The sequence below is a fragment of the Dermacentor andersoni genome, chromosome 7, assembly GCF_023375885.2.
Source record: "Dermacentor andersoni chromosome 7, qqDerAnde1_hic_scaffold, whole genome shotgun sequence".
In the NCBI taxonomy this organism is placed as follows: domain Eukaryota; kingdom Metazoa; phylum Arthropoda; class Arachnida; order Ixodida; family Ixodidae; genus Dermacentor; species Dermacentor andersoni.
The window spans coordinates 165,619,679-165,642,547 of NC_092820.1; the positions used below are offsets into that span (position 1 = coordinate 165,619,679).

The 22,869-nt window shown below is 42.0% G+C and overlaps 2 protein-coding genes across 4 annotated transcripts in view; one reads left to right on the forward strand and one right to left on the reverse strand.

The window, feature by feature from the left end:
• The window catches only part of LOC126533243 (uncharacterized), a 121,922-nt gene that overhangs the window by 48,851 nt on the left and 50,202 nt on the right, over positions 1-22,869 (reverse strand). The window lies entirely within an intron of this gene.
• LOC126533227 (tissue factor pathway inhibitor 2-like) lies at positions 8,979-22,035 on the forward strand. Of its 2 annotated transcripts, none has more exons than XM_050180503.3 (8): positions 8,979-9,076; positions 10,208-10,295; positions 12,574-12,774; positions 14,672-14,839; positions 16,223-16,405; positions 17,468-17,650; positions 18,912-19,082; positions 21,786-22,035. In XM_050180503.3, exons 2-8 carry the CDS (start codon positions 10,250-10,252, stop codon positions 21,815-21,817), a joined length of 984 nt encoding a protein of 327 aa, XP_050036460.1. In that variant the 5' UTR covers positions 8,979-9,076; positions 10,208-10,249; the 3' UTR covers positions 21,818-22,035. The 2 variants fall into 2 exon arrangements, with proteins under 2 accessions (XP_050036460.1, XP_054927803.1); XM_055071828.2 differs by having other exon boundaries at positions 9,005-9,076; positions 10,238-10,295.

Below are 22,869 nucleotides of genomic sequence, written 5' to 3' on the forward strand. Positions count from 1 at the left end.
AAATAACAGAGCGGCAACCTTCTGGAGGACTATTGTCGACGTCAAAGTAGAAAACCAGAAGCTAAATGCTTAAGAGGAAGCTTTATCTCGGGCTCAACTCCAATACCGCCTATGCAAGCATATGTAAAATGCAGAAATGTTTTATTTTTTAGATAACCGCTCAGCCGTGTTTAACGAAATTCCGTGGCACTTTAGAGAAAAAGTTAAATACTAGTGACTGTTGGCAGCGAAATATTTATTTAAGGTCTGCATTTATTTACAGAGATTTAAAACAAATTAGGTTTGGAAAAACGGAAGTCCGAAGTTTACAAATTTGTTCATCTGTATCACAAACAGACATCGCTATTCTGTAAACTGCATCGGTTCGAGCATCAAAAGCGGACAAGGTTTATTCAAGATTATTCAAGAGAAGATTAGGTTAATTTGTTACAATGTTTACAAGCTTTTTTGCAAGAGCCGTACTCACATAAGGACAGTATACGACAAAAAGATGTACATTACATTAATTCTGGCCGCTTTAGATGTGCTATAGACGCATTTTACAAATATGTGGCGTCATTTTTATTGCTGAATTACAGAGTTGTAAACCTCGAAGTATAGTTATTTTGGAAATTTGCGCTTTTTGTTGATACTCATAACAAAAATCGATGGCCTAATCAAGAATTCACTTTCAACAGTCACTACATTTTAACTTTTTTCCTTCAAATAGAACAAACATCACCAAATATTGTGCAGTGGCTGCCAATGAAATTATTTTTCCTTTTCCATGCATTATAGATAAAAGTCTCCAAGCCTCCTATTCAGCCTTCATTGCCTCATATTCAAATAGATGCAAAACGGAGGAATGCTTTTCTAGAAAAAGTGCTGGATTCATTTGAACAAAATTCGCAGGATTTCGGACAAAATATTAAATTCTAGTGGCTGCAAGAAAAAAATATTAATTTAGAGCCCAAATATTTTTCCGAAGTTTGGCAAAATTGTTAAGTTTAAAACAAAACTAGAAAGCGCGAAGTTTGAAAATTCATAACTCTACATCAAAAACTGATATTGCTGTTCCGTTAACTGCCTCTGTCAGAGAATCTTAAGTAAAGAAATTTGATATATGACTTTACTGCTTACACAAACCTGTTACTATATTTTAAGATGTCTGGGAAATGTCCTCCTCGCAAATTTTTCGTATATTTCAGAGCGCTGTACGATATTTCATTTCTTTTCCCGCTTTAAATGCATGTTAGGTGCAGTTCTAATAACTGCGATATAGCATTTTGTTGCTGAGTGTCAGAGTTATAAACCTAAGGGTGGTCTTTTTCTTTTTGCAATTGTCTTGAGTTTTAGAAAAACTGACGGACTTATTGAAAAATCGCTGCCTGTATTACTGGACTTCTGTTCTATCTATATGCAACTAACCTCATGAAACTTGGTGCAGAGCTTGCTGAGAAAAGTTATTTCTCGATTCTTGTGTATCTGTATACCAGCTCCCGAGCTCGAGCTTCCGTTTAAGAGCTGCAATTGCGTGCTAATAATTGCACACCCCATATAAACAGCAACTATTTCGCTTGATGGCGTTACTTCTATTCACGTATTTTCGTTGAGCTCAATGCAGGAAAGTTTAGCGCTATACGTGTTCTCACCCTAACTACGTAACCACCGAAATTCATGGTGGTTTTGATAAAAAAACGATGAAAGTAATGACTAAGATGTGCGCAAGCACCACATACTTGGCGATGGTTCGAGTCTGAGCAACTATAACACGGCTTTCCTTGCTCGTTTCGAGGCCTTCCACCTGACATTGCATGCTGCGCCAGAACTGCCTAGACCTGTCCCCGAGGTCTTCGATGCAGCGTTTTAAAGCGAAATGTTCCTTCCAAATCGTTTCGTACAAGGCGCACATTGTCTTCAAATTGTTTTCTTACTAATCGCTAATGAATAATGTAGTATTCGTTAGTAATTGTGAGTGCGCAGCAAGCAATGAAAATTTACAGCGATTCCTTTATCTTTTGCCCGCACAGTTTATAAAATATTCCTGTGTAATACTTATTTTGATGGCTCCGCGGAAGTCCTGCCACAATGAAATAAAACAGTTGTGGGCTACGACAACAAAACAAAGTAAGCGCTTCATCTTGACAAGTTGCAGTGAAATTAGGAACAACTCGATATTAAGAAAAGAGTGAATGCTGCTTGCGAAAGTGCAGATTCGGTGCGGATTCGTGATGAGCAGAATGTCACATAAATATTTTTTATGTTTTAGAAAATGGACTATTTTTCTATCATCGCTTTGTCGTATACATCTCTCGTATTTCTTCTTGCATAAAAGTACGCAAAATGTTAATCTTCTCGTGAGTTTATCACGATATTCTTTAGCAGTTTCGCACTTGAGATGAGTCTACAAGGTTATGAGGAACGTTTTCTCGAGTTCCGTGTTAAATGAAAGGAAAGTGTAAACCAAGCGTCGACGCTAACGAAGACAAGGTTGACTTACACGGTTGTTCAAGGGATTATCTGAATAAATATTGAATGTACGTCTCTATCCTATCTCTTGTTCATTTTTATTATTTCCTTAATTCATAATATTTAATGTACGTCTCTATCCTATCTCTTGTTCCTTTTTATTATTTCCTTAATTCGTATCCTAATTTTTCCGTATTTCACGCGCAATTACAATGATGACCACTGGGTCTCGTTGGTCGTCCTGCAACGCAGCAGACGCTCTCTGTATTCTTCAGCAGTCTCGGCAGCCACGTTTTAAGCGTCCATTATTGGAATAATACTGGTGTCCATTTGATTTTGTCCGGTAGGTGTAGTAAACTAATTTAAAAGGCAACATCGAAGGCCGCTTTCTCTGCGGCCAATAAGAAAATCATCTATAACGTCACAATTTCTTTGGGATATTTGTACATAATTTCACAAGCCTTCCAGATAATTTCTGAAGAAGGTACAGGATTCGAAAGCGTATATTTTTCCAAATAAGATGACACATCGCAGGGCTAAAGGAAGCTGTCATTTCAGAAATAAGCCTTTAGTGAAGCGATAGAATGCTCTGTAAATGTTGTCTACCTACTCACCCAATCAAAAAAAATTGCCGAAATAATCTTTTTGCAGGTTGTGCACAACGTCTTGACGCATATCTGCATCCGTGACACAGTGACTATAGCGCGATTCATCTGAGCATAAGATTGCAGTTTCAATTCGTCTCTCTACCCCATCTGTCTCTTTCTCTTCCTTCTCTCTATTCCTCTACTCCACGTCTCCCAGCGCGCGGTAGCCAACCGGACTCTTCACTGTTTAACACCCCTGGCTTCCTTTTATCTCTTTATCTCTCTCTTGGTTGCAGCGGCCCCCTATTAGTTGGGGCGAAATGTAAAATATTCTCTCACCCAGGGTTCGTTGTACGCTGTAGAAGCGCAGGCGGTGATTTCTGAAGCCCCGCGTCGATATATATATTCTAATGACAGAGAGAAGCAGACAGCCGGCCATCCGCCATAACGCCTGTTTTACTTCTCTCTCTTCTTCCCTCGCGCTCGCCGCCCGAGCGCCCGTGTTCAAGTGCATCTCTTCGGCTTCTCACTCGGCCACGCTGCAAGTTACCAGCATGGCTTGCAAGCACACCGGAAACATGCAGCGTGGACGATTGTAACGATGAAGTGAACTCAGCCTCGGGCAGCTGGACAGGCAGCCTAGCGGAGATGAGGCGCTGCGACTTCCAGCAGCAGGCTTTCGTGGAAATACCGGCGTTTCGCGGCTTTCAAGATGACACCATTCTTTGGGTTCGCAATATGAATGCCTCGGGTGATCATCACGCTTGGTCAGACCACAAATAATGGCTGGTTGCAGCAAAACGACTTCGCGGTACCGCCAAGCCATGGTACAACTACGAAGGCGTCAAGCAGCGGTGCCGGCCTCAAAGGAGCGCAGCTCTATAGCTGCTTTCGGCCGGCTTCTTTAGGCCTGCCACGAGCCCGACCAGCACTGCTCAGCGACCGCAGCTCGTGAAGTACACCGCCTTCCCAAAACAGTCGTGCCCAGTAACATCTCGACAGAGAGACCGACAGGTTGCTCCGCAGAGGCCGATTCACAAGGTGTTGCCGTTGGCTCCACCCATACGGTGGGAAGCGCATGGCGACCACCGCTCGCGCGTCGACCCACCAGCGGGTGGCGCATCACAAACCGATTCCATCAGTTCCATCTGGGCTTGTCGAAAACGTCCGGCGAAGCACCGCTTCCACTGTGACCTCCTTCCAGGCGGCCTCTGGGTTCAGGATTTCCGAAAGCTTTGTTAAGCCCAGAACTACGACCGCGAGAAATAATGTTCGAGATCACGAGCACCGGCCGGCTTTCCCCGTGGATATTGCGGCCCTGTCAACATTTTGCCGAGGTCGCGGCTTCTGAGCGCACATCACCGAGTATACCACCCTCAACCCTGGATAGCTCAAATACAGGTAAATGGTCGTCGAACTCCGATGATGGAGGGCTAACACTCCCGAATTACACCGACATGTCCATGGATGCTAAGAACGAGTAACTTCGGATTCCGTCGAACCCACACCTCCTGAATTCCCAGCAGTCATTGGCCGAATGCGGAGGCGTTCATGCCACGCCTAGCGCCGTCTCGCTGAATGGAGCCATGGAGACGAACACGGCCGAGGCAATCATCATCGAAGACCGGCCGGTTCGCGAAAAACACGCAAGGGCCCTCAAGATGCCCAAGAGACCATCGCAAGATACCATCACAAGGGACAGCAAGAGACACGCAAAAAATCAGATGCGCAATTCAACCATCGGTTTCAAAGCGGACGACCCTTCTTCCACCTTCGGGTAAGGACGAATCAGCAGCAGCCGGCATCTCGTCGAACTCAGCCTATTCGGGCACATCGGTGAGACTTGATCAGTCAGCGGCAACACTGAAAAGACGCACGCGACAACTGAGCAGAGCGGTTGTTCATTGTACAGAATCTTCTATCGTTGGCAAGGCATGCGACCAGCGCGCAACAGTCAGTGCCGCCCGCCAGAGAATCCGATTGCGCACAGGACGACCCACCAATGACAACTGCATTCCCTAGACAAGTTGCATGGATACTAAATTGCGTGGTTGCAAGCGCGCTGGAAACTAGCAGCCTAGCCGAGTGTAAATATGAACTGAACTTAGGGCCGAGGAAGACAAAGTTAACTCACTGATACGCAGGCTCTACAAATTTGCCCTTGGAGTGTCAAGTAGAGCCTCCACTGAGAGACGTTTGCCTACAGGTACCGTGAATACTTTTAGTGAGCTCACAGAAACCCACCTGACAGCTCAATATCAGCGCTTATCGAACACCCACACTGGTAGGCACATCCTAAACTCTCTAAGTATTACCCCTGCACCCATGACCAATGAGAAATTCAATATTCCCCACCCGATACATGAGCCCTTTCATATCCTTCCCATCCCTAAGAATTAGCACCCTGTTCATCACGAAAATAGAAGGCGACAACGAGCTAAAGCCATGAAGAAAAAGGTATTTAACTACGAAGACCTGATCTATGTCGATGCCGCAGAGTATCCGTGTGGACACAAATTCGCCATATCAGTCGTTGACTCCACTGGCAGTGTTGCGACGGGAGCATTCACTATAGCCTTTTCTTCGGAGGAGGCGGAGGAAGCAGCGGTGGCACTCGCCGCAAGAATACCCAATCACTCTGTCATACTAAGTGATTCAAAAACTGCCTTACACAACTTCGGAGCGGGTAGGCTTCGCAGGACAGCCCTAGCCATTCCATTTCATAATGCGCCAGCCCAACTTTTGAGTTTAATCTGGACACCTGCTCACGCAGGACTAATCGGCAATGAAGCGGCCCACCTAAGTGCTCGAGCTTTCACGAACCGAGCACAGGCTAGACTAGGGGACTTCGGACGCCAGTAATCTCCCTCGAGCATCCACCCCCAAAGACAGATTACTTACACACCACGACATTTGCGGGCATTACTGCCTAGTACGCCTAACCCTCCCACCATTAATGATTCGGTCGTCACGCATACACGAAGTACTATGGCGTAAACTACAGACTCGCACTTTTCTATCTCCTGCCTTACGTCACAAAATTCACCCGGGAATATACCCTACCTCAGCCAGCAAGTTTTGTCTTGCTAGCAGAGCGGACCTTAACCACATTACGTGGCAATGCAAGAACCACTCCCCTCCCCTAACCTTCGTAGTGTTTTAGTAGTAGGGAGCTGTGGGAGGCTGCCATGAGCAGCACGAACAACCCCAAACCTCGGGAAGCTATCCTGAGGTGGGTTGAGATGGTAGAGGTGGCCTACCGCCAGTAGCATAACGTGCCTCGCCTTCTTCTCGCAGCCCCTTTCCCTATAAGATGGGATAAACAAAGTTGTTTCTCTCTCTCTCTCTCTCTCTCTCTGTGTGTGTGTGAACTGCGGTTGCGGGGAAACAAAAGACGACGAGGCAGGGAATATAACTGCCGACCAAATGAACGGGTTATGTCTCCTTTTCTCCTTTATAATATGCATATCTCGCATAACATATGTGTTGCTTTTGGACGTACGTTAAGCCCCATGCAAAACCAATCATTTCAACACATGTTTCCACCGCATGGCGATAACACGGTTCTATATATAAAAAATGCTCACTTCCGCAGTATTTATGAAATGTTTGTACATGAACTTACAGAACGTTGCTGACATAACGGGTGGTGTGACCCTCCTGAACTGTCTCTTCAGTTCTTCCAGAGATTAAAAATAAATGGAAGCCGAGTCCGAAATACTTAGCTATGACTACTCAGGAAATCAATATATTCGGCTTTGCTGGTCTCGTTTGAAAACAACGCATAAAAAAGAAAACTATATTTCCAGCACAATACTGTGTCTTATCTTCAATACCAACCATAGACATATGTTTATAAATAATAACATTGCTTGATTATTATTTGTTCAGTTATACAAAGCTTATATTCTACGTTGCATCCGACCGCCAGGCTTTTTAAGCCAGTTTGTTTGGTATTTCATCAGTTGTAATGCCCTGCGGAACCAAAAAGGCGCAATTGTAGTCGACATCCAGAGGTCTGGAGTCTCTAGAGCGCCAGGATAATTGCATCATGCTGGAGGACGGCCTACTTTTGAGAAAGGTTGTGCATACATGGTATGATGATTCAATGTACATCACCTGTTCCTACGCCAGCATTGCGATAGCAAGCATCACTTACAGAATGAGAGTTTTATCACTAGATTTGGTTCATACATACATACGAACAAAGCTAGGCTCACTGATTATATATTGGCACATTTTTCTTAGCAGCTGTATGTTATGTACAACAAAGCACTTAAACACCCGCAGCCACCAGAGTTTACTATACACATGAAATCAAACGCGGCAGAAAATCTCTAAAACTGAGCACTCCATACGTACTACTACATGGGAGCGCAACTTCGCGTCACTACGAATCCGGTCACTAAATATGGTGCTGACTCTTATTTAATTGTACAAACCAACATTTCGCCAATGTAACACTAACTGGAGAGAGCGGACACGAAAGTGCACATTACTTAGTCCCAAATTGAGGTGTTTCGTTGAGTGATCGAGCATGCTGGTTATATTGACTGTGCGTAGAGAGCAACCTATTTTCATTGCTCTTTAGCTCCTAAAGATGTGAAAAGTAAGCGCTACGCCTCGCTCAAGCCAAGATGCCATCCCGCAGAAATTGACATTGAAATATGGCGTACATCGTGACCTGGACGTGTGAGCAGCGAGATGTCCAGTCAGGGGGTACCGCATTGGGAAGTGTTAGTAAGCCGATCGGCTGCATATCGCATATTACAATAAGGCACCGAATGGAAATTACTTCCTATTAGCTAAAGAAGCATTTGGCACTTAAAAGCCAGATCAGAAGGAATTCAGTGCTCTTCCACTATGTGAACATGGAAGACCAGCGAAGCTGTATTGCTCAATGGCTATATTAAGTTCTATGTGGTGGTTATGGTATATTGGTTGAATAAAGGCACAATCACATAACTTCGTTGTTTGTTTCTCTTCTATAGTTTATATATCTTTATTTTTGTTCTTGTTTTGTTTTTTACTTTAACGTTTTTTTACTGTAGGCATATACACTGACGTTTCGACACGCATCGACATTGACTACCGTGGAAGACGACGACGACGATGAACGCGCAGCAGTGGCCCTAGCGCGTTTGCGCGGTTGGCGCAGAGAATTTTTCACCAGCCCTTTTTGTGAAAGTTGTATGAAACATTTAATTTTCAAACCCATCTGTTCTTACCCTTGTGCTTGGGACCTCTTTGGGTCCCACATCTGACAAGGGTAGTTCAAGGGCTCGTCACAGGTCCCCGAGCCTAAAGGGGTATATGCCACTGAGCTCGGACCCTTCCTGCACTATGACCGGAATCGGCCCACATGATGATTTTCGTCACCGTCTCGGACACTTTTTTCTCTAGATCCTAGCCATAGACAGCTTCGCGGTAAAATGAACAATACATCAAGTAAATGAGACGAATTTGCAAGCATCGAGTCGCCGGAGGCTATCGTTGTCTTCAAAATCTAAAAAGTATACCCTGTAACCTTGTTACATTCTTCTTAATTGACTCAAACTGTTGTAACAAGAAAGAAACAAGCATAGAATAAATGAATTCCGCGAAAAACGTATTTCACCTGTTCAAGCTAACAAAGAAGGCTTTCTTTATCAATTTACTCGGAAGCGGCACAATAATCTGGATGGAATTTGGGTGCGGGGTTCACAAGCCGATACCCTAAAAGGTCCATCTGCGGAAATGTCACGGGAAGCTGATAATAGAAAGGTCATCTCTGAGCTAGAGTGCTGACTCTCTATCTTGTAACTCTAGCCATACAGATTTATCTGGAGCCATACGTCTCCAGATAAATTATATTGACTGAGAACCGTGAGGACATACGCGCTTGCCCGTGTAAATATTCCGTGACGTCTGGAGGTGTCACATCTGTCGTTGAAACCTACGCACTGATAAAGTTCATATAAGAACGAGAGGAAATCGAACTATAGCACTGGTTTTGCAGCACACGCCTGAACGCCGCGGGTGAACGTTACCGGAGGCAAAGGGTAAGCCTAGAAATTTTATACTGTCTTCTGGCCGTTATGCGGCGCTCCGCTTAACGTTGCATAGGGAGGATGATTTCTTTTTGTCTTGCTGATTAATCGCTAGTGTAACAGAGCCTTATTTTACTCGGCAATAAGTATGAGATGTTTGCTATGAGGACATTGCACGAGTGCTTCCGTAAACCATTTTTAGCTCACATATGCCTGCCTCCTTTTATGCTTCACAGTTAATGTCCTTTGTCAACTGACGTCCCAAAAATTTTAAATATCAGCATTTTAAAGACGAACCACGCATTTTCTCCGAAGAAAATAGAATATACGTATTTATTTTTCCTAGAGGGGGCCGAGGGTAATATTTATACCGGCTTCATGGCCGATGCCCCAAGCAATCACGAGAACGTAAACACATTCAACGCCTACGTTCAAAGTATCTTTGAGTTAACCTTTCTACGTAAAAAAAGAAGTGCTCACGAGCAATTACCACAACCACTAAATACATGGCTTACGCTAGAAGTATACGATAATAACACAAGATCGATATCATTTTAAGTGGCTGGTTGTCACTGCAGCTTCCAAATGAACGACATTAACGATAAACGTAACAAAAAATATTGTTCAACACTGCAAGCTCCCCACATCAGATTACCCAGCACTTGACGTCAATTTCTTCAACGAGATGAGACGGTGAAATAATTTTTTATAGGGAAACAAACTCGTTACAATAGTGATGTACTCATTTCTGTGCCATCACTCCGGTAACCTGCTTACGGTGCATGAGGAACGGGACTTCACCCCATTATTTATGCTTTAATTACGACTCATTGAATACTTTTTTTTATCTTTGAGGTGATGCAGATAATATATTAAGTATCGCTTCCATTCTCATTGTAAGGAGCGCTTGGGAGCTAGTTCGAGCGGTTAGCGCTATTACGAACCACTCACGGGTTGGTTTTTGTTTAAAGAGCAGTCGTGTCTGTGCAAAATAAAAATTTTCCGCAATGTATATAACTGATTAAAGTCACAGAAATGTATATCTGCTTATGACTTAAAGTGTGTCACAGGATCATCTTGCATTTAACATTTTTTTTTTGTCTTGAGTGCGACGAATTTGCTCATGAAGCCCTTTACCCTCAGCATCGAAGTCTTGGTACTTCTACTACAAAGTAGACGTTCAAGATGAAATCTCGCACATACATCGCAGTACTCTTCTGTGTCGCATTGGGTAAGTCTTCAATTCTAACAAAGTAGGCGTAATTTTAATCGACTGCTTCAAACCACTGTTCTGCTTGAAAACTCACATTAATCCTTCATGCATAGAGCACGTCCGTCGTCGGTGGCACTTATTATTTGAAGGTGATACGGGCTGTATATTGAAGCTTTCTCCTGTATGAAGGTATACATAACTTTTGAACATAGGCTCATTCTTCAGACAAAGTAAATTCAGTTTCTTCAAACTGGAATGTGCTTAAATGTAGAATAATTAGCATTCCGAAAAACTAGCCTCACTTTATCACATCTTCCTCATCTTGGTATAACAGTGATAGATTAATTTGATAAATCAAGAAACAACCATGGCACAAAACTTGTTTCAACTGAAATATTGCAGACTACACAAAGCATCTGTTAAAATTAAATAATGGAGTTTTACGTGCCAAAACCAGGATCTGATTATGAGGCACACCTTAGTGGGGGACTCCGGAAATTTGGACCACCTGCAATTCTTTAACGTGCACCTAAATCAAAGTACACGGGTGTTTTCGCATTTCGCCCCCATTGAAATGTGGCTACCATGGCCGGGAAAAAAACACATGTTCATTCTTCTATCAGCACTTCAAGGCTATTTTGCGAATGGCTCTTTTATAACTGCTACTTGAACAAGTCCTCAATCGTGATTGTGGACTTGAATAAGGACCACTTATTTATCACAATTCAAAAGTAAGAGAGATACACAATATCTTGCTGTAAGCATAACAGTTTACCCTGTCTTAAATTTCAAACAGGTGCATTCAGATGTACTGTGACTTTATTTGACCTCGGGATCAACCTGGCAATATGTCACCCAGTTATAACGATTACGCTGTATAGTGTTTACCTGGCGCACATCAAAATGTGACTGCTTAGCATTCGACTCTTGGACTTGGCTGGTTCTTCTTTCGGCAGTGAACATGGGCTCCCAACGGATTAAAACGTCTACTTACCGTACTTTATTTGACACAAGAGAAGTGTTCACTCTAATCGAATGAATATAATGTCAGGTTAAATGTAGAATCACAGAACGTGTTATCTCTACGTCGTAACCATTCGCATATCTCAACAAATATTTCAAAATCAGAATAAGTTCCTTTGCGCTTTGAAAACACCTAGACGAAGTGCTCGCAAGCGGCAACCTGCCTTTTTTTCTGAGAAGCCTAACCATGGTATTGTTTACGTAACACACACGTGAATTCAAGTTCACTGAATACTCCATCGTACTCAATAATTGAAGCTGTCAGCAAAAGGTCACGCACAAATACACTTTTGTTAGTCATCAATAAAGGGACATCAAACAGAAGCACTAAATCGTTTTAGGCTGACAAGGCATTCTTTCAAAATTTATTTTGTAAATCTGGTGGGAAAAGCTCCATTACTTAGAAGAAATAAATGAAGGCTTCACTTTCTGCGTTTCGCACGGGAGCGACCACGCTTGGACGCGGCGGTGTGACGTCGCATATTTCATAGCATTTCTTTTTATTTTTATTTTTTGCCATTTCAGCTGAGTAATGCTTCTGAAAGCTAAGTTCCCCATATGGCTCCTTTTAGAATTCGATGTAGTTTATCTTAACCAATAAGAAATTAACTAGATCAAAGCAGAAGCTGCCAAAATATATGACGTCACGTGAAGCTGGTTAGCGAACTTGAAGGCGACGTCACCACCCACCTTTCTTCTTTGTTTGCTGGAATATGACGCATCCTCTCCCGGTAGAAGTTATTCTATTTCTGTGTCATCTACTAACAACTCAATAATTATTTGCTGAACTTTTAAGTTACGACTAAAGCAAATAATACAGATGTACAGGAGACAAATCATTATGTTGATATACATTTTGTTCCATTTATGAAGACTCACCTTTATAAGCTTGTGCCAACTTTGTAAGAAAAGCCGTGCGGGTTGCGTGCAAAGAGAATACACGCTGAGATATTGTACTGGTTGGTATTTGTGCGATTCCTGCTCAAGCAGCGTAAAAAGCATGTTTCTCTACAAACTTGCACCAGACGTCACTGAGAGAGAGAGAGAGAATTAGGGAAAGCACGGAGGTTAGCCTGACGGAAGAAATCCCTTAAACATGTTAAGTGTATATAGCATTCTTTAATGAATGAACAGTTGGGATTACTTAAGATTTTCATATTGCCTCAACGTTTATTATTATGTACAATCGCAATTATCTGCTTAGGTTCTGTACAAATAACTTTAGCGGTAACACTCTGGACTCTTGATTGTAATTTCTATTTCGCATTCGTAGAGTGCGTATGTGCCGTCAACGAGATCTCATGGCCCAACGAAAACTGCGAGCTCGAACCAGACCCAGGAATCTGCAGGGGAATGCTCAAGAAGTGGTTTTACAACTCCACATCTTTTCGGTGTGAAACGTTTTACTACGGAGGTTGCCTTGGAAATGAGAACAAGTTTGACACCATAATTGAGTGCAACAAGAAGTGCAGAGGTAAGTGATCCTCGTCAATACTGAAACAGCGTCTCACGTGCCAATTTTAAGCGATCGCGTGAACTACAGGCCTTCTGTACATTTCAGTTGAAAAGTGCTAAAAGCTTGGGTCAATGTATAAAATGGTTCTTCTTTCAGCTGCATAAGGCACACGTGTAAAACTTCCGTTGTTTTTTTTTTACTGCTTCCGGCGCTTCATTATGTGCAGTGCGGTTTCGGCGCTGGCATCTCACTAGAAACATCTCACGGCTTAATTGCGCGCATCTCGCATGCCTTATACAGGCACCAGTTTCGCTTCCCATGCCTCGGATCCAAGCAAAAGCCGATATTCAGTGCTTCTTGTGTACTTGCATTTTATGCAGTGCTAATGCGCCTCGAAGTAGCAAATATATTGGTTAATCCTGTAATAGAAGCTGCACAGAATATCAGCGTCACTGCCATTTTTGTGAGAGTGACAGCATAAGCAACAGGGGTCGTCGAATTATTTTTGTGCCGACAACGGGTCCAGCCAGCCTCCCAGTTTCTTCTTAGCCCTTTGCCTTTCCGTTCCTCAAATGTAAGCGTCGGCTTAACTTCGTGGCCTTCGTAATCGTTCAATTCATATTTGTTTTTATTCCTCATGGCTGCATTCACATAAACGTCTTGCGCTGGAATTGTTCCTAAGAGAAAGATTTAGTTAATTCTGGTGCTGGACATGTCATGATCGAATGGCAAAAAGCAATGGCAAAGACCTCTTACGAATGAAAGGTTTAGTAAATTAGGCCCAACGTCTTTAATGGCTTTGAAATAGGCTTGTTTTTCCAATGTTCCTTGTGGCCTAGAGCGCATTAGTGGATGAAAGTAGCAAACTATTTCTTCCTTCATTAAAAGAACCAGACCCAGGATTGTGTAACATCATATCGATACTTGGAGGTTCACATTGCCAGCAATCTATCCTGGAAAACTCATATTGATCACATAACATCTAAGGCCACTCGTACACTGGGATACTTTCGTCGGAAATTTTCTCAAGCACCATCATCGCTAAAACTTATTGTACACAACTTTACATTCGTCGACAACTAGAGTACGCATCATCAGTATGGTACCCTGGTCATGACACCCTCATACAGTCTCTAGAGGCAAGACAGAATCAATCAGCCCGTTTCATTCTCACCAACTACCAAAGAACTGCGAGTGTCACTAACATGAAAGCTCTCCTGCACCTCCCGCTGTTATCAACCCGTAGAAAACTATTTCGCATATGTCTTTTCCATAAAATCTACTACCACAACACATATTTACGTTCTATCTTTGTTCAACCACCACCATACATTTCATCTCGCATAGACCACCGCCAAAAGGTAAACATTCCGCACTGCAACACCGTCGGCTTTTCATATTCATTTCTTCCCCAAAGAGCAAAGATTGGAATAACTTACCCGCATTACTTACAAGCATAACTGACGCCAATAACTTTAAAAGCACACTTCAAAGCTTCATGTTATAAATTAATGTTGCGTTTGCTTGTTCTGTATAATAACTGCTTTTATGCCATAATTTTACATTATGGCTTGTATTTTTTATATCGTATGTTCTTTCCTTTCTTTTTTTTGTTACGCCATGTGTTTTTGCCACGCCTGCAAGTTTCTATTTACCATTCTTATTTTGTATACGATGTTTTTTGCCATGTTGTTTGCCCTCCTTCCTTATTTTGTGATTTGCGTCTGTATTTACTTTGCCCCTCCCCTCTTCAATGTACAACCGTACCTTGAGGGTATGATAAATAAATAAATAAATAAATAAATAAAATAAATAAATAAATAAATAAATAAATAAATAAATGAACACCATTGCGAAAACAGATCGGTAAGGAACAAGAAGTCCATCAGAAATCCACGATTTTCTCTGATTTCAGATCCCGTTCTCGGAGTGTGTGCTTTGCCCGAACCTAAACAAATTTGCCGCGCAGCATTTAGGGCCTACAGGTTCAATCCCCTGAAGCAAAGATGCGAATCCTATACCTACTGCGAGAAGAATGCAAATCACTTCGCAAGAGCAGAAGAGTGCGAACAACAATGTGGAAGTAAGTACCCATGCACTCATACTACTCACTGTCAAAAGTGAAGTTCCTAGAGCTTGAACATAAGCGTTCCTTTATCAAGCAGTTTAAATACAAAAGCGCAATCCATAACGCCAGCAGAACATGGTAGATAATCTTATTTTTGTCGATGTGTTCAACAATTAGGCACGAATTTGCGTATCATGAAGCATGCCAGAGCACCGGGCTTCCTTTTGAATGAACGTAGATCTAACTGGCTAAATAAAATGTAAGCGCGCCAAATGTTAAATTGATACTTTGGAAGTTCTACAGTTCCAGTAACACGCTAACTAACTGATCATGTCCGGCATCAAGATGCCATTTCGTAATGCTAACGATTTCTTGTTACCGTGCGAGCGACCCTCAAATTTCTAATCAGTTCCAATATGTTTTAGTAATTGCAAACGCGGCGATGTTCATGCAAAGCACAGCTTATAAACACGGCATTGTGCCCTTTGCAGCTGTCACAACATACTTCATCAGGTTCACCATAAATTCTCGTGGCCCGTATACACGGTCCAGTTATTGGTTCGAGCCAGGTATACAGTAGAAGACATGCGCTATAAAATCCAAAAAGTCATCGTGCATTTTCTCGAATCGCAAGCGTTTCATCGTAAAATAAAATTAGATAAAAATTCATTTTAATCAGAAATGTGCTTGACTAGTGCCCGTATATAATACATCAAAGTCGGGACAGCTTCGAAAAAATTTGCACGCAGACAATTCCTTATTGATTTATGAAATAATAAATTCAAGTACAATAAAAAAAGAAACAGGTGCTTCGACTAGTAAAAACCAATTTGGCTTCAGCACCTGACGGCTTAAGGAGGATACCTTACTTGTGACATTGTTGTAAGAGCACTTAACATTGTACTAAGAAATACTTCCATGGTAAAATTTTTCGCGAAGGATGGTTCAAATTTGCTCTCATCTCATCTCATCTTCAAATGCTCTCATCTCCGTTATGGCTGAGGCCATAAACTCTGCAAGATGCATCTACGCATCTAGAATGAGTGCACGAGTGACTCGTAGTATGCTGCCGTCCATTTTACAAATCACTAATACGATGTTTCATCCGCTGTGTTTGTCCCATTATATGTCTACATACCCGGCACACAATGCTTACAAAATGTGAAATGACCTAATTGCTTCATCTGCAATAGGACCAAAGTTATTAGACAATATCTCAGAAACTTTAGTTAATATGACTGCTGGAAATACAGCTATTTACTAAGCCTAAGGGAATCGGCTTCATTACTGCAAATAATTATGCGAATGTCCAATTCTCTCAGTGCTACGTCGTGCCAGGCCACAAGAAATTCATAGGAGTATTGTGACAAAATGCAAGATTAAATTTTTGGTTTCCAGAATTTGCACAGGAGCCATGCTTTCTGCCGAAACACCCGGGTCGTAACTGCACCACACGGCCTCAAATGCAAAATTACTGGTTCAACAGTAAAACAAGAGCATGTGAACTTTTTGACTACGAAGGATGTGGAGGAAACGGAAATAACTTCATCGAAGAATCAGAGTGCTGGAGAACATGTGGCAGTGAGTATTTGAAAGCTGAAATTAGGGATAGCCTGATCCGTCCGTTTCCGGTCCCTGCGTGATTGTCCTACTTTGTTAAATGAGAAACTATAAAGTATCTTGAAAGTGAAATGTGACCAGCGTCGAATGAGGTCGATGATCTGGGGTGTTTTATAATTATCACAATTGTTTGAGTGCTAGCACTACTGTACTTCAATCCATCGTTATTAGTAGATAGATGCTTATAGCACACAGAATCAATCGATAATCATGAATAGTGGCACTATGCAGTTAACGGTAACAGTATTCACCTAAATCGTTTGCCTGCTACATATTCCTTCTGTGGAACGTACCAACAGCCGTGGTCGCTGTCAGTGCCCCATCTCAATAGCAAAAGCGCAAAAATGTCCATCGATCGCTGCGATGAACATCACTCTGTAACAAATATCACAATGAAACTCATTAGATTATACCGTGCTAAAGACAGGCTGCATTATTTCCAATGTAGATCTCTTTCAACAACAGCGTCCAGCGTTTCTTCGCCGAACTTTGTGCACTTCATACCACCACTGAAGTAACAAAGTTATAGAAAAAACAGCCAATGCCAGATAATGGATAAGACAAATTATTTGCGTTCACTCTAAATGCAAAAATTATAATATAGAGTGACTGAAAGTCAACAAAAAATAAATCTTGCCGCCAGATGTGATCACAACCGCTTACCCCTCCCAACATTCCATCCATTTTCTTGAGTATTTCTACATTCATATTAAAATAACAGCTGATATCTTTTATGCATTCTGTTGCACCATTCTGCGTTTCTTCATTTGGTTCTGCCTAAAAAATTTATCCTTTTGGATCCCCTTACTCCTCGCTATCAGGCTATTTGATACAGAAAAAACCTGAACGAATAATTTTCCGATTCAAGACAAGAAATTGGCTCTATAGTATTCGATATGTTGTCCGAAATAGACAAAAGTCAACTAAACACATTATTTCGTTTCCTGTGGGAATACGTGAAATGTGTTTTCTGAAACCTACCCCACATTTGCAATGGGATTATTCTCGCCATTTATTACACAGAATATGCAGCGAGCAACTGTGTCTATCCCATAAAATCTGGATACACCTGCCCGAACGGGTCGAAGGAGGTTGTTTTCGGATACAACACCCAAACCAAGAGATGCGAGAGATTCGTTTACTCCGGCTGCGGCGGCTACCCAAACAAGTTTCAGAGCGCCAGCGAGTGTTGGAAGACTTGTGGATGTAAGTAGAGAGCGTTTTTAGGTCTACCGTAAGCGAAGCTTTTTCCCGACTAAGCGCGAAGCGTGGTACCACGCGCCTAAGATCTGATCTCACGTCATAGGTAGAGCACAAAATATTGTACTTCCGTTGAAGCAAACTTAAAATCAGGAGCAAGGACGTATCCCGTACCGAATTTGTGCGCCGAAGTCTTTCCAGGGTGAGAAAAGAAAAGTTAATCTCGCGAATCTATTTGCTTGTGTATTTAACCCCTTGATATAAAACGTCTTAATAACAATTATTCAATTGTTTGTAGAATTCTCTTTCTAAAACTATATCCCCTCCCAAAACAATAAATAAAGACCTATTTTTCGATCGCAGTTATAGTTATTGGCAACAACGAATGCAGCTGCGATGTAATCATTCTGGAAGGCTGCGAGTATATTGCAGTTGCCTAACTTTCCAAAGACAAAGAAGACGGTATTTATGCATATAAGGATAAAATATTTCACTTCTGTAAATGACGCCAAGTTGTATGCCTATAGCAAAATGTTTGTTTAATGGCCTTTCAGCAGACCAGAAAAATATCACCTGCTCAATCTAGAAGAATTTATTCACTTCCCGCGCAGGTCAAACAAACTAAATTGAAGGGCGCTTAAACCGAGAGAACAGCAATAAGAAACAAATATCGCTCAATATATTACTGACCACTGCCACGGTGGGTGTATCTTTGTAAGCGTCAGTAAAATGGTGCCAATACATGTGCGTATAAACCAAGATTCCATATACCTTTCTCTAATGTGACAACAATAGAAGCATAGCTGCGAGTCGGCCTAGTTGGAACAGATTACTTTTTAGAAACTTCTTGTGCGCAAGCAAACAGGGACGAAAGAGCAACACAAGGACGAGCGCCCGTCCTTCTGTTGCTCCTTTTCTTCGTGCCTGTTTGTTTTCGCACAAAAAGTTTTTAAAAGTGACAACAATAGAGTTGATAAACATCATCCAGCGCTCTGGTAGCGTTAACTTGGAAACATCATGCATTGAAAAGTTAATGTTCAGCATAGGTTATCTTTTCTAGATATGCAAAGTAAATTTGTTCGCTCCTATCGTTAGTATCTGGAAAAAAAATCGCTTGGCGACAAATACTGTCATACATGACCGCTAAATACTCTCGTCATTTCTGCTCCTGACAAGACAAACTACGTAAACTAAATACAGCGATAATTGAGAAAGCAAGAAAATAAATTTTAATGGTCCTTGATAATATTTCATCTCTCTTCCCTAGTGAAATCTGGCAGCAAATGCATGGAACCAGGACCTAAAAACCACCTCGGACTGCTGAAGAAATATTACTATGATATACAAAGCGACACCTGTAAGACTTCCAGGTACTCCCCATTCTCAAGCAAAAAGAACCGGTTTGACACGTTGGTAGAATGCGAGGAGAATTGCAAAGGTAAGAATCATATGGTCGAACATGTAATCCTACATATTATATATATATAATGGACTATACGAAAAGGGTTAACCGAGGGGCCCGATTTTTATTAATCATATCACAAGAAGCCAACAATGACACCCAGGACAACATAGGGGAAATTACTTGTACCTATTAATTGGATTACAGAAATGATAAATAATGGAAATGAAAGTGGATGAAAAAACTTGCCGCAGCTGGGGAATGATCCCACGTCATGGCATTACGTGTGCGATGATCTAGCAATTGAGCAACCGCCGGCGCCGTTCTCTCATCCACTTTCTGGGGTATATATGTGTAGTGCATATATGTGGCATATATGGGGTATATATGTGTATATGTGTATATGTGTATATGTGTATATGTGTATAACCTCAGCAGTCTTGGAGGCATTACGGAATCAGGGTGCAGACGAGCCGTATGTAAAAATACTGAAAGGTATCTATAGCGGCTCCACAGCCACCGTAGTCCTCCATAAAGAAAGCAACAAAATCCCAATAAAGCAAGGCGTCAGGCAGGGAGATACGATCTCTCCAATGCTATTCACAGCGTGTTTACAGGAGGTATTCAGAGAACTGGATTGGGAAGAATTGGGGATAAAAGTTAATGGAGAATACCTTAGTAACTTGCAATTCGCTGATGATATTGCCTTGCTTAGTAACTCAGGGGACCAATTGCCATGCATGCTCACTGACCTGGAGAGCAAAAGCAGAAGAGTGAGTCTAAAAATTAATCTGCAGAAAACTAAAGTAATGTTTAACAGTCTCGGAAGAGAACAGCAATTTACAATAGGTAGCGAGGCACTGGAAGTGATAAGGGAATACATCTACTTAGGGCAGGTAGTGACGGCGGATCCGGATCATGAGACGAAAATAATCAGAAGAATAAGAATGCGCTGGGGTGCGTTTGGCAGGCATTCTCAGATCATGAACAGCAGGTTGCCATTATCCCTCAAGAGAAAAGTGTGTAATAGCTGTGTCTTACCAGTACTCACCTACGGGGCAGAAACCTCGAGGCTTACGAAAAGGGTTCTACTCAAATTGAGGACGACGCAACGAGCTATGGAAAGAAGAATGATGGGTGTAACGTTAAGGGATAAGAAAAGAGCAGATTGGGTGAGGGAACAAACGCGAGTTAATGACATCTTAGTTGAAATCAAGAAAAAGAAATGGGCATGAGCAGGACATGTAATGAGGAGGGAAGATAACCGATGGTGATTAAGGGTTACGGACTGGATTCCAAAGGAAGGGAAGCGTAGCAGGGGGCGGCAGAAAGTTAGCTGGGCGGATGAGATTAAGAAGTTTGCAGGGACGACATGGCCACAATTAGTACATGACCGGGGTAGTTGGAGAAGTATGGGAGAGGCCATTGTCCTGCAGTGGGCGTAACCAGGATGATGATGATGATGATGATGATGATGGTGGTGGTGGTGGTGATGATTATGATGACGATGATGATGATGATGATGATGATGATGATGATGATGATGATGATGATGATGATGATGATGATATGTGTATATGTGCATATATGTTTAGTATGTGCCCATTCTTGTCCGATCCCACAGAACGGATGCGCCAAGGTGACACATGGGACATATAGCCTTCAATGTGTTAAAGCGATAGTTCCCCATCCACAACCGACACCTTCGCGTCGAGCGTGACCGCTTGACGGAGAGGCATTAAAACGAAGTTTCAGTCACGATAATAGAGATACTGTGGACTTTTATCTGGGATGCAGTGATTGCAAGATACATTGTCGTGGTATTCTTAGGTATTGTGGTTGGCAGTGAGACTGCCACGATGTGTGTCTGCGGTCACGATACAGTGCGTCGCTACATTGCTTAAAGGGACACTAAAGTGAAAAATGATTTCTTCTGCATCAGTAAATTACCGTTCTACAACACCGAAAACACCACTCTTACAGCGATAAGACGTTTCGTAAGCCAGAAAAAGCGCAAGAACGAAATACTGGTGGCGACGCCTACTTAAGTTCCCGCACCTGGGTGCTGTGACGTCTTGGATGGCATCTTCTAGGGCCTACTAATTATATATAGCGGTACAGATTGACTACATTGTGTTCTAAAGGAACCAAATAATAAACATGGCAAGTTTCGGGAACCTTTATTCAGCCAACGCGGCCCAAATGCGAAAACATACTTTGGAATCCCTGACGTCACGCTGACGTACCGGCGCTGGGGTTCCGGCGCGAAATTAAAATACTGATATTTGGACCTTCATTTTTTCATCTAACAATAAATATATTTTTTTTAAACGACTGCCTGCAGGGTTCTCAAACAATGCTTCATTAGTCTAAACTGATTTATTGTTTCGCTTTAGTGTCCCTTTAAAGCTAATTGCAACAAAGCCTGCATTCATCGTGAGATCAATTTATTTTGCAAGTTCCAATCCACGAACAATGTCGGTATTTCGTCCTCTGTACCCGTAGATTCCTTTCAATGGAATACTTAACGAACAAACCTACATTTGAACAAACCTACAAAAACATCTGACACTACGAGAAGGTAACAAATATCTCTACTGTGGGGTCACAGGAAGACGGTGCGCTTGCTCTGCATAAATCATTTCACCGGCAATTCATGTCTATAACGGCAACAGTCAGCATTCGTGCGCAAATGGCTACCCAAAGAAAACGTAACAAAAATATATGTTTTCCTTCCAGGTAACTACACGTACTTGCGCCAAACTATATGAGATCTGTTACTCAAGTACATAATGACGACATAACTTGATGTGGACGCAAGACTCTACACTTCCATGATTTATGGCAACGCACAACAGGCGATGTTTTCGAAGAGATTCTTGCTCATAACAAGGACATCGAAATTCGCCTCTTCCACTACTCTGAGCGGGGTTCCAACTGCTTCCAGCGGCGAATCGCCATTTAATAAAGGATTTAGTTTTCTTTCAAACCGTCTCTGTGTTTGCACATCTATAGAGCAATATGTATATAAACTTCGTTGCATTAGGAAGACGATACCTGTAGGGTAGCGAAACGTCGAATAATTTTGACTTGGTGAGTGACCTAAATTTCTCACATTTTACAACATCCTGTTACACTAGACGACCTTTCCTCAAACGCTACTGTCTCCGCTGTCTTCTACGCTCTATTTACCTTGCATTGAAGTATCGTTCAGGTTCAGCAATTATGAGCAATAAATATCTGTTTGCGAAATGATCAGGCGTATGTAAAAGGCAACAATTATTAGATCAGTAAGTGTATTCAGTGCTTTCTATAAACACGCGACGTAAAAACGCTTTTTCGTTCAATTTCCCTTTCATCCGTTTTTCTTATTTTCATATATTTTCGTATTATTTTTTGCTAGGTGCTTCTATCAATGCTACATTGACGTCGGATAGAGTCACGATGGCGTCAGAAACTCACACTTCGACTCTTCCACTAACGCGTCTCAGCGGTTATTAATGGAGCGCACGCAAGCAGCTCAAATGTGAACCCTTGTGTCACAGTGGCGCTCACCACAAATAATCATTTTTGCCATACTAAGCAACTTTTGCTGCACAGTATTCCGAAAATATTAAAACGATAGAGAGCCGAGCATAAATGCGGCTTTTCCATGGCAACAAAAAGAAATCGTGCAATATAAATTTGCTTTTGACGAGTTCTTATAAACTATAAGAATGACGTTCATGCAAACCTATGTGACGTATAATTTTCATGCTCTCTTAACCCTTCATTCACGAGTCACGAGGAAATAAAGGGATGTTTATTTCCTATCCACGCATAA

Bases quoted from the DNA above. Each gene is read 5' to 3' on its own strand.
- LOC126533227 (XM_050180503.3), top strand. From the start codon at position 10,250: ATGAAATCTCGCACATACATCGCAGTACTCTTCTGTGTCGCATTGG. The intron at 10,296-12,573 runs GTAAGTCTTCAA...TCGCATTCGTAG, and splicing joins ACTCTTCTGTGTCGCATTGG to AGTGCGTATGTGCCGTCAAC. The intron at 14,840-16,222 runs GTAAGTACCCAT...TTTGGTTTCCAG, and splicing joins GTGCGAACAACAATGTGGAA to AATTTGCACAGGAGCCATGC.